This window comes from Ranitomeya variabilis, chromosome 1 (genome assembly GCF_051348905.1).
Source record: "Ranitomeya variabilis isolate aRanVar5 chromosome 1, aRanVar5.hap1, whole genome shotgun sequence".
NCBI lineage: Eukaryota > Metazoa > Chordata > Amphibia > Anura > Dendrobatidae > Ranitomeya > Ranitomeya variabilis.
In genome coordinates, this window is record NC_135232.1 from 85,427,418 (window position 1) to 85,440,308 (window position 12,891).

At 39.8% G+C, this 12,891-nt stretch overlaps 1 protein-coding gene across 8 annotated transcripts in view; it reads right to left on the reverse strand.

The window, feature by feature from the left end:
• Positions 1-7,729: 7,729 nt before the first annotated feature.
• PDE4D (phosphodiesterase 4D) overlaps positions 7,730-12,891 on the reverse strand; it is a 1,072,650-nt gene continuing 1,067,488 nt past the window's right edge. For all 8 annotated transcript variants that reach the window (XM_077285781.1, XM_077285789.1, XM_077285817.1 and 5 more), the window contains 3 exons: positions 10,350-10,472; positions 9,779-9,961; positions 7,730-8,182 (listed from right to left, as the gene is read on the reverse strand). In XM_077285781.1, the coding sequence (XP_077141896.1) occupies positions 7,781-8,182; positions 9,779-9,961; positions 10,350-10,472 (708 nt within the window). In that variant the 3' untranslated portion in view covers positions 7,730-7,780. The remainder of the gene's footprint in view (positions 8,183-9,778; positions 9,962-10,349; positions 10,473-12,891) is intronic.

Sequence of the window (12,891 nt, forward strand, 5' to 3'; positions counted from 1 at the left end):
CGTCACCGCTGTGCTCTGCTTTACGGCCGGCGCTGACACAGTCAGTGCAGGAAGTTCTCGGCAGCAGCGCGTAACCCTGTGGACGCCGGGGGACGTGACAGACATCAGAAGGTGAGTATGTAGTGTTTTTTTTAACTTTTACAATGGTAACCAGGGTAAATATCGGGTTAGTAAGCGTGGCCCTGCACTTAGTAACCCGATATTTACCCTGGTTACAAGAACACATCGCTGGATCGGCGTCACACACGACGATCCAGCGATGACAGCGGGTGATCTGACGACGAAAGAAAGTTTCAAACGATCTGCTACGACGTACAATTCTCAGCGGGGTCCCTGATCGCAGTAGCGTGTCAGACACAGCGAGATCGTAAGTATATCGCTGGAACGTCACGGATCGTGCCCTGTGAGACGGTACCCTTACTGTCCATTTATCATAGAATGGGATCTTTGACTCAAGAGGTGAAGTGCCACTTTCTGACTTCAGATTTATAGTATGAGATTTAATTGTAAAAAATAAACTAGTCGCTTATTTGACTATTACTTATATCGCATAGAATTAAGCAAAAGGCACTGTATAGTTTTAATGACAGAATGAGATATGAATGCCCTGGATTATATATTAAATTCGTTTATAAAGACTATCAAGCATTACAATGATTAAAAATAGCTGAAACTAAAGAAAAAAAAAAACTATACTCCTCTCCTTTTCCCTTCATCAAGCACTGATGCTGCTTTGATCTTCTTGTTCTTTGATTGTAAAGGGTCAGAGTGTTAAGTGTTAAGTGTTATCATGGCAGCCAGCCTTTGGACTCACTTGTCATGTGCCATACTACCGGCTTCACAGCCCAACATTGGCAACAGCTTCTATTATTTTTATGTTTGTGTATTTAATGCAAGGGCAAATTGGTCAATTTACCAGAACGTTTAGTTAATACAATGAGTTAATCACCTTTCTTGGGTCATTGTGAATTAGCAAAGATTCAACTGAAACTGAGAAATGTAACTTTTTTATTTCCTTGCTATTGGGAAAAAAAACAGATTGTTGCATGTTGAAGCTTAATTTAAGTGTAAAATGTCAGCATCAATCTGTAATCTCCATTCTTTGATTAGTTTTCAGAGCCTCTCATATGCAGTTTGTACCTTCGTTCTACTTTCAGACATTCCCGTCTTAATGTAAGTTCAGTGTGTCCAAGATGCTGCTTTTTGAACTCGCACCCTTTTGTATCATTACAGCTTCATTCATGTACCAACTGCTCCTTTTTCATCCACTCAACAAATTTCTTTTCCGTTGTGTTACCAAATACTCATGCTGAGAAATGTTGTTTCTTCGCACCTTGCAGAATCTTCGGTCATTGCTCTCATTTTTCTCTGCACTCATACACAGCCTGTGATTAGAGATGAGTGGGGTTCGTACCAGACACCATTGACTTTTATGATGTTCGGCAGAGTTTTTGTACCCAAACCGTACTTTGGACGAACCCGAACCTGTGATCACTCCCTTCTCTCTATGGAGATTGCTGTTTACTTTCCATCCTATTTATAGTGTGTTGTTTGCTCTCCTTAAAAACTTGGATGTTTTATTCCTTCTCCACACTCTAATCTGCCATCTACAACTTTCCCTGTTACGTCTAACATTGAAAGAATGGAAAGGGGGGAGCATGGCCAGATATCGGGTGTTGTTTTCATTTAGGAAGCAAACAATATAAAAGGTGTCCACAGTTTTTAAGGGACAAAATCCACAAATGGCCATATAACACAGACTATGGCTATGGTCACACGAATAACGGTTATGTGACCATAATCTTAGGGAAAGGAACTGGCAAAAGCCGTCAACTCCTAAAAGTTTCTGGATATTGCAGGTTATTGCACTGCATCCAGCCATTTTATGAAATGCTTCTGCAGATTTGTCTTCGCCCTATGTCTCTTACCAAATTAGCTACCATTCAAGGAATCAAGTCGGAAACAAAGACTCGTACACACAGAGGATAGGCAGAACCAACCCATGCTTTTATTTCCATTGCATATAAAAATTTTTATATGAAGATATTGATGTACAGTACTATCCCATAGGCTGTTAAAGAGGCTAAGAAACATTGAAAATTGTTGCAGTGTTCACACAGGATGCCATTGTACTGACATACCCAAAACAAAGAAAAAAAAACTAAAAACCAACAAAAATAACAAATGATTCAGGACTTGTGTAGCTTGAGAATCCCTTTTTTTTTAGAAAAAAAATATGGTTTAAAAGAAAAGCGATCAAAATACTTTGGACCAGGGCTGCTAAAATCTACAGTTTGTGTGTCAAAAAGGAGGCTCTGATTACCTACGAAAAAGAATCTCCCCTTTTCACGGAACAGTCACCGACTTTGACGGCTGGGCAGAGATGGAATGAAATCTTCATAGTGTTGTGTTACACAATACAGTGCTAATAGGGTATCACTGGCTGAAAAGCACAACTGGTGTTGAATGGGACAAAGACAACTGGTTACATTGGCTCCGTGGCCAACTATGACCAGATTGTGCCACCTACGTAATATAACAGGGAGGCCTTACGCTAGTAAAACACACCCATCATTTGAGGCAGAAAACTATGTTGCTTCAATGCTATATACTGTACAAAAACAACACAGTCAGTATCAGACTTAACGTAGGAGGGGAATAACTATTTTGAAGGCCTTAATTAAGCTTTTGGTGGTCATATTATTCCCGGTAGTCTTCTCCCATTCCACCTGTGCCGCTGCTTAAGTAATCTATAGGAAGATATGTGTATTTATTTCATTATAATAGTGCAACTATACATGTCTGTACAACGGTATCTACGCTATACATTACTGTCTCTACAAAACCGATAAGCTTTGGATTACTAGACCACTAGTATTAGTGTCATTATTGTGAAGCGACACCAACAGACGCTTCCTATACATGCAATATTAAAAAACTGCTACAACGGGTTATGCTAACCCTACTATATTATACATATACTGTATGTGGAAACATACGAACGCACGGAGTAAATATTGCTTTGGTGGATAATGCAAAGAAGAAAAATAAGAAGAGGGAACAACCTAAAAGTGTGATGTAAGAGATGAAAAATATGTATGTGAGTGTATACACCTATACTGTATATACACACATATATATTTGTGCGCGTATGTGTTTGGAGCTAATGTGGCACTTCAAGCACATGAAATTCTGAAATTTAAGAATTATACATAGTTTTATATAAAGTAAGATTTTTGGGGATCCAAGTGGGCCTTTAAATAAAATGAGGTAGTGTCTCCACTTTCCCAGAGTACCTTACATCCCCCATTCACTTCCTATATTTGTTACCAGTTGAGCCATATAAGAATTCTTAAGAAACAGGTGACATTTTTTGTCAAATTCTATACCATATATCTCCACTTTCTCGTCCCCTTTCGCATATTATCTACAGCCCAACGTGTGTAACAATTGTAACAGCAATAATGGCAAAGTAGAAGACAAATCTAAGAAAATGTCTAGAAAAAAAATATATATCATTTTTGGAATTAAAAATGGAAACAAAATTTTTCCTGATTTTTTTTTTGGTTTAGAAGAAATAACGTAACTACGGTTATTATTTTAGAGCCCACTTTGAAGTGTTCGAACAGTGACAGTGGTGTAATGAGAGATGCGGAGCTCGAAGCTGTTCCTATACAAATTATGAAACATGGCCCCCCCTTTTAAAGGAGTTTTCTCATCTTTTGTTCCCCTGCATCCCAGCTTTCTACTTGTGCAGTCCTGAAGATTCACAATTTGGACCAGCAGCATGGTTGCACTGTTTGTCCAGGCTGTGAGCTTTCTAGTATTGAAAGGAGAGGCATCGGAGGAGCACAGGGGCTGAACGAATCCAGCCAGCTTCAGAGCAGTGCTTTCAGTCGTGAAGAAAAGAGCTTGAAAGCGCTGGGTTCGTTGTCTAGGAAACCAGCCAACTCTGATAGTCTATGGAGGTGGCCAGCAACCTACACAACAAGAAGTACAAAATAAATTCCCTGTGAACGAAGATGATTTTTAATAAAAGGTAATTTGTAAAGTTGCTTGTTTTTGTACAAACAATTTTACCCTTTTAACAAAATATGAAAACCCCAGTCATGTAAAATAACACTATTAGCATGTAGACATGGGGTCAAAATGCCAGTTGTTAGGGTTTTGACACCATGCGGTGTCGGCATTGAGCCCTGTTGTGGGGAGGAAATTAACTTTGTTTTTCTGTGGCAGCATTCATTGTTCAGTCACGGGGTGGTTTCGGCGCAGGTTCAGTCTCCTCTCAGTTCATAGAGAGCGGCGGCGGTAACCACATCTCCCACACTGACTGACAGCCGAATCACCAATATGGCCGACTGTCAATCAGTGCTGGAGGCGCAGTTACACAAACCAGTGACTGACAGCCGAATCACCACTAGGGCCGACTGTCAATCAGTGCTGGAGGCGCAGTTACACAAACCGGTGACTGAACGCCGAATGCTGCCGGGGTAAATTAAGTAACTTTCCTTGTGGCAGAGGGGCTCTCACGTTGTCAGAACACTATTAACTTGCAGATTAACAATGTTATTTTACAGGACAACTATAATTACAGTCTTGGTCTCCTCCTAATGGACAGCCCTATAGGCTCCTAGGCTCACTGTACTTCTGCCCCTGTATGAAGATGTGATCGGAAGTAAAAGTAAAATAAAACTGTGTTGACCTCATTTTTAGTCTCTAGGTTTTAGTATGAAGTAAAAAAAAGAGTTGATGGTTAGGAGAAAAAAAACAAACAAAAACAAAAATCTCAAGAAATGCCCAGCCTATTTCCTTCAACTCTCATTTCCAAATGCAGCAAAACACATTAAAATATAGTTCAGAGTTAAGGCACAGCCCTGGGACCAAAGACCTGCAGCTTTTATATTTACCATAGCATTTTTTTTAAGATTTTTTTTTCTTTCAGATTTTCCATAAAGAAGCTCTAAGGTGACATTATAATACAGAAGGAAAAAAATGTACAGGAGTAAATATACAGAATATTCATTCTCTCACCAAGAGTTTCAAGATATAAGAACACCGCCTGTTTCCAGATGATGTCATAATAATAACATTAATAAGAACCAGTAATTTACAATTAACATTATGTACATTACAATAAATACATGGTTGTAAACAGAGACAAACAAGACTGTATTACAGGTAAGGTCATCCGGTGAGGAAAATAATGAATGGCACAAAAGTAATAAATATGTTATTAATAATAATAATAATAATAATAATAATAATAATAATAAAATAAAACACTTTGCATTTCGATGCGGCACTCTGTAAATCCATTTCGTTCAAGTTTTTTTTCCTTTGAAAACTATAGGTTGTACCTTCAAAATAAGCTCTCACTTAAAAATAAAATGAAATTCAACAAAATAAAATAAAAAAATATATATAGAAAATTAATTGCTCCAAATGTGATGCATTTTATTTATGGCAAAAATAATGATTTTTTTTTTTTTGTAAAAAAAAAAAAAAAAAAAAGTATAAATAAAAAGCCACTTTTTTAAGGTTAGCTAGAATAAAGTTGCACACTTTGGCAAATAGGAAAACAGAAGGAAAAAAAAGGAAAGAAAAGGATTGTACAGTGCATTCGATTTACGTCTTTTCACTTCTTATACTCGCTGATTGTCCATGGATGAGGAGTGTGATTTTTTTTTTTTTTACATTTTATTTTTCTTGCATGCTTAATGGTGGGGATGGTGACATGTTGTTACATGAAACAATTTCCTTTAGTGCAGTTGTGAACCCTTGCAGGTCGACCTTTATTTTTGGAAATAATATTGCTTTTTTTTTTTTTTCATTGTTACATTCCAGGCACTCCATGGGTAGGAGGTGAGCGACAGGATGAGTAATGTGTGGAATGAAAAATCCCTACCTATCAAACAGCACAGTGGGGTCTTCTAGCCGAAGCGTTTTATGCAGATAAATGCTGGAGGTAAAAAAAAGGAGACTCGTTTAAATTTGCTTGCCAAATGAGAAATTCTAAAGGCATCAAACAAATAAGAGACACTTAAGGCTACACCAAAGGCTGAAGTCCCTTGTAAAGAACTATATATATATATATATATATATATATATATATATATATATATACATACATATATATACATATATATATATATATATATATATATATATAATTTTTATTTTTTTTTTGTCAAAAATATTTTTGGCCGAGATTATACACAAACGACATTACTCTTCATGCGATAAGATGCATTTTTTTTCCCTTTACAGCGTACGGATGGTTTTAAACGCAACAGGTGTCTGTTAGCAGTGCCGTAAGCTTCGTTAATGCCGTATTAATTAGCGCTGCCACATTACACAGGTAGAGATAGATTATAGCGTTGGGTTACTTTTAGATATACAAGACAGATGGTTTGGCGGATGCTTTATAGTGGGCGGTTTTTTTGGTGCACAATGGTGGGTTTGACTCTTGGGTGACCATACAGTTTGGTATATATGTATATACGCACACGTATATGCTTGTACATATTTGCGTGTGTGATGCAGCTACACAAATATACTTCTAAGGACAGCAGAACATTGTGTTCACTAGCTATATATTGCACATAAGCCAAATAGATCAGGACCAAAAAGTTAAAGGCATTAAGCATGAAACATATTTGCATTAATTTCGGATTTTACAGACACAAACGGATGACGGCCCCAGGCCAATTGATCACACGTTCCACAAGACGCGGCGGAGATGGTTTCCCTATATTGTGGTGCAGCAAGGTTTGAGACGTGGGCAACCTGTACATGATGAAGTGGTGACCTTCCAAAGTATATGGGGAAAAGTGGCCAATGCATTCTTTCTGTGCTAATCGGAAACATTAAAAGAGGATTAAAATCTAAATTGTACTGAAAGGGTTTCCTGCAAGACAGTGTCTTTAAGAAAGATACAAGCATATAAAAAGAATGGATCTCTACAGTCCAATCAATTGCTATGAAATCTCTAAGGTGCAAAAAAATCCATAACCTGGAGAAGTCGTCCAGTGTAGCACATTACTTGTACTGAAAAGTTTGCAAGTTACTCTTTGGAAAAAAAAAAAAAATCAGTGGCAGATGAATGTACCTTTTTTTTCTCTTTGTGTTTTTTTTTTTTTCTTTTTTTTTTAGTTTCTTTTTTTTTTTTTAATAGAATACCTCAATATGTTTAATAATAAAAGTAAGCTCTACAAAAAAAAAACAAACAAAGAACCTTTGTATTACATATGGTACAAAATGCAGAGTATGTTGCAGCCCAAAGAGCGGCAGGTTAAATGTATATAGTTTCAGTCATTTTATCAGGAAGACTTAAAATTAGAAAATCGTGTAATCTCCACAGCTCATCATCTTGCCACGAGCCACAACGAGACATTTTTTTTTTTACTACCAAAAGGAGAGCACGGTAGAACCCATTTCTGTTATTTTTGTAAATCCCGTTGGCGCCGTTTGCTTCTTACCGCGTGGTCTTCCATGCTCTTGTCACTCCATAAAACAAAAAAACAAAAAACTCAGGGTAGTATGTGATGTACTTGTCTGCCGAAAGTTTCCTGTTAGCTTCTCAATGCTGTGAAATGAATTTCAGTTAAAATTCCTGAGTGCCAAACTGAGTAAACTAGGTCAATTTTGATCAACAAATATCCTGGCAGATGAGGTGTGAGCATGGTTGCGGCACATTTCATGCACTTTGGAAACCATTTTTTCTTTTCAAAACGAAAAATAAAAACATAAAAAAGATCAAAAGAGAAAGCTTTCCACACTGTTACGTATCTGGCGAGTGCTCTCCTTCTAGTGCGTTAGGTTCAGTCAGAATTTCCTCGTCTTCCACCTGTTCATCAAGTGGGATTTCAGTTGATTCCGAGTCCTGGGTACAAAGGGTCTTGGAGTCACTACAACTGGTGTCCTCTTCCACTTGACTCCCACTGTCCTTTTCTGTGTCCGACTCCCCATCTTCTTCCAGTGTAAGTTCGAACTGGAATTTTTCCGTTTGACCTTGCCTCCCTTCTTCCTGCTCATCAGGTGCAGGGGATGGACTCTGGGGAATTGTGCTTTGATACCACTCTCGGTTGTCCTCCAGTGTGTCAAGAATATCTTGGGCATCTGGGTGAACGAGGTCTGCCCATGTCTCCCATAATGGATGAACAATGTAGTCTATGAACCCAACCTAAAATAATAAGAAAGCGTTATTCACATTGTAGTAATAATTTAACAGGAACATCTACATAACATATTACAAATGTTTGGACAGAAAAATTTTGGTAAGAAAATCACTAACATAGGCTGTCACCACCCCTTTCCCACTAATGTTTACCCATTTCCAGATGTCAAATAATGTCATATGCTCTAAGATGGAGCTCAATTAGAGCAGGCCCCAATTTGGAAGACAGGAGCTACAACTTCCTATGGCAAAATCAACCGGGGCGGCTCCATTCTGAAAGGAGGAGTCTCTTAAGGGATAACCCATTTTAATGGTAATTATTCTAGTAAAGGGAATTTATACAGAGATATGGTATCATTTACTGATCAGTGGATGTCTGACTGCTCGGCCCCTGATCGATCCTTAGAATGAAGGAGCAACTTTGATATTTAAAGTCAGACAACCACGGTCCTAAAGGAAGCCCGGTAATGAGTTGATCACCACAGGCCTGCCTTCTCCACCTGTTAGTTTCCGTATTATTTACAGCTTATCAGTTCACACTGAGCACATAAGAGATGTGGCACTTTTTGTAGACGCTCATTGCTTTGAATTATAACGGGAAGGTCCCAATGAGACGATGATTTTCAAATGTTCTACTTGTCTAAATGAGAGAGTTTACTCCAATATATCCATGTTAAACTTACAAAGCACCATGACTTCTTTTAGAGAACTGAAATTTTAATATGTACCAGCTGATCAATAGTGATCAATGAGCTATAGTGATTATTGAACATGCCCAGATAAGATGTCATCCGAGCATACTCAGGTGCTAACAGAGTTACTTCAGCGTGCTTGAAAAATATGGTACAGCACCCAAGAATGCATGCTCGGATAACACTTTATTCCAAACACGTTTGCTCATCACTGATCGTGATTGTAGAGAATGCTAAGATATAGTCTAGTGATCAATGAGCTAGAGTAATGATAGGACTCTCAAACCGATAATGATCACAGACTTACAGTGATCATAATGATCGTTGACCTATAGTGATCATAGCGATCACAGACCTATAATGATCATAGTGATGACAGACCTATAGTGATCACTGACCTATAATGATCATAGTGATCACTGACCTATAGTGATCACAGAATTATAGTGATCACAAAATTATAGCGATCATAGCAATCGCAGACCTATTGTGATTGCAGACCTATAGTGATTATAGTGATTGCTGGCCTATAGTGATCATAGACCTATAGTGATCATAGCAATCGCAGACCTATAGTGATCGCTGACCTATAGTGATCACAGTGATCGCAGACCTATAGTGATCATAGTAATCGTTGACCTATAGTGATCAGTGATCGCTGACCTACAGTGATCGCTGACCTACAGTGATCATAGTGATCACAGACCTATAGTGATCATAGCACTTTCAGACCTATAGTGATCACTTTACAATAGTCATAGTGATCAATGGGCTACAGTGATGATAGTGATCACTGACTCAGAGAATAGGCGTCAGACCTACAGCGATCATAGTGATCGCGGACTATACAGATCATAGAGCACTGCTGTTTGTACAGAACAGCTACAGAGATCTAGTGAAATGAACAAACCTGTGATTTCTCCACAGATGCATTGTGCTTATCACACATGGGGCTTATTTCCATGCCTCGCTCTCTTTCTCTGTCTCCTTGCCTGAAGAATTCCTCCATGATTCGGTCGGTCCAGTGCCGGTAGAGCTGCAGTGGTTTGGTTGGATTACTCAGATCCGCACAATGCACCATATTCTGCAGAACCTAAAATAGACATAAAACCACCATCAGCTGCTGTGTTATTACACAGGAGGCAAAGTCTTCAGCTTTATTCACACTTTGCGTAGCTGTGAAGAGTCGTCTACAAGAGTCGTGTCGTGCAGTTTTTGTCTAAAAAGCTAACAAAGTATGTAAACCGTCCAGTATGATCGCACACATGTCGCATCTGATGAATTTGTATTAGTGTCTTCAAAATACCAATTTCAGACCACTGTCAACAATTACATTGCGGGGGTCTACTAATCAAAGATGTGTCAGGGATGCTGGCAGGTAGGAGGAGGTCAACATGGCACTGGTCTGGCATCCACAGTCTACCTACGTGGCCAGTGAACCCAGCGCCTTTTTCTCAACTCTGGTAGTCATGCAACATTACCTGTATCCTGTCCGAATAGTTGTCAAGAAGAAGGACTCCAGAACTTGTCACCTTCTTGGTTTCAACCATCGTTTTCAAATCGGCTAGTAGATTCATATGCTTTGACATGTCTGTAGCAAGCACCTTAAAGACAGGATGCAAATCCAGTTATTAAATGGAAGACGGAGCTACCGTATACCCTAACATTATACACAATGGTATCCTAATAAGAAAGCTGCTTAGGTTGCACTCGGTGGAGAATGTTTTTCTTGTGACCCAAGTGACATGCCAAAATTAGTCAAAGTCCTCAGGGCAGATACTGAGCTCTATTATAAGTCATTTGTTAGGACGTCGGCGATGTACCAGTCCCGTCTCACAGGAATACAAAATATGCCGGACATGAAAAATGGCAGAGGCAGGTAATAAGGGAAAGAAGAGGACTCCGCAGAGCATCTCATCACAAGTAGGTCACAGAAATACCAGTGGATCACGCAGATGGCAAAAATAGTCAAGAAATGTGTGAATTACCGTATATACTCGAGTATAAGCCGAGATTTTCAGCCCATTTTTGGGGCTGAAAGTCCCCCTCGGCTTATACTCGAGTCATACCCAGGGGTTGGCAGGGGAGGGGGAGCAGGGGCTGTCTAATTATACTCACCTGCTCCTGGCGCGGTCCCTGCAGGTCCCTGGCGCCCCAGCTTCTTCCTGTACTGAGCAGTCACATGGTACCGCTCATTACAGTAATGAATATTTGGCTCCACCTCCCATAGGGGTGTAGCCGCATATTCTTTAGTGTAATGAGCGGTAACGGTGACCGCTCAGTTCAGGAAGAAGCTGCAGTGCCGGGGAAGCAGGGACACCACGCCAGGAGCAGGTGAGTATAACGGGGAGGGGAGCGCTGCGCGATATACACCTGCTCCTCGTTCCGGCGTTGCTCCATCTTCAGCATCTTCTGCAGTGACACTCAGGTCAGAGGGTGCGGTGATGTAGTTAGTGAGCGCCCTCTGCCTGAACGTCAATGCAGAAGACACTGAAGATTGAGCGGCGCCGGAACGGGGAGCAGGTGAATATTGAAAGTGCCGGGGGCCTGAGCGACGGAGAGGAGACTATGTGTTGTTTTTTTTTTATCGCAGAAACAACAAATGGGGCAAGTGTCTGTATGGAGCATCTTATGGGACCATAACGTTTGTGCAGCATTATATGGGGCAAGTGTCTGTATGGGGCCATAAAGTCTGTGCAGTACTATATGGGGCAAGTGTCTGTATAGAGCATCTTATGAGGCCATAATCAACATTTGTGCAGCATTATATGGGGCAAGTGTCTGTATGGGGCCATAATCAATGTTTGTGCAGCACTATATGGGGCAAGTGTCTGTATGGGGCCATAACTAACGTTTGTGGAGCATTACGGTATATGGGGCAAGTGTCTGTATGGAGCATCTTATGGGGCCATAATCAAGGTTTGTGCAGCACTATATGGGGCAAATATCTTTATAGAGCATCTTATGGGGCCTTAATTAACATTTGTGCAGCATTATATGGGGCAAATGTCTGTATGTTGTATCTTATGGGGCCATAACGTTTGTGCAGCACTATATGGGGCAAATATCTTTATGGAGCATCTTATGGGGCCATAATCAGCATTTGTACAGCATTATATTGGGCAAATGTGTCTATGGAGCATCTTATGGGGCCATTATTAACCTTTATGCAGGATAATATGGGGCATATTTTAATATTGAGCACCTTATGGGGCATCATAAACTTTATGGAGCATTATGAGGCTCCTGATTCAATATGGATATTAAAAAACACTTAACCTACTGATGTCTCAATTAATATACTTTTATTGGTATCTATTTTTACTTTTGACATTTACCGGTAGCTGCTGCATTTCCCACCCTAGGCTTATACTCGAGTCATTAAGTTTTCCCAGTTTTTTGTGGCAAAATTAGGGGGGTCGGCTTATACTCGGGTCGGCTTATACTCGAGTATATACGGTATTCTGGCTTTCCCTTCTATGCACACACTGTTTAACACACAATTCTACATTACTGCAGTGTTATAGACAAAATCAGACTCTTTATATAATATAAATAGTACTGTCCATAAAAAGGCCTCGGTAGGAAAACATAGGGTTAATTTATGAATTGTGTGTGAATTCTGCAGACATATTGCTAAATCCAGCTCACAAAAGACAAGAAATGTTCTTGCGAAAAAAAGAAGAACATCTCCCGCCTGTCGCACCTTTCCACAAGACCCAGAGTATTTTAGTCACTAAGGGAAAGAGTGAGAATGTACAATAGAGGCCGACAAGCTACGAGTCCCGGCCGCTGTGGATACACGGCTAGGAACGAGCGGCCGGGCAGTATAGAATGTTATTCCCCTGCAGATTAACCCTATAGCTGTAGGTAAACAGCATTGTTCCCTTTAATAAGAAACACTAAAGCCTGGACACAAGTAGGGGAGAAAAAAATCACTCTGTGTTAGTTAGGGCATTAATGGTAGTCCGTCAGCACATTATACCATCAAACTGCTCACACTGCTGGACGGGTGACTTAAAG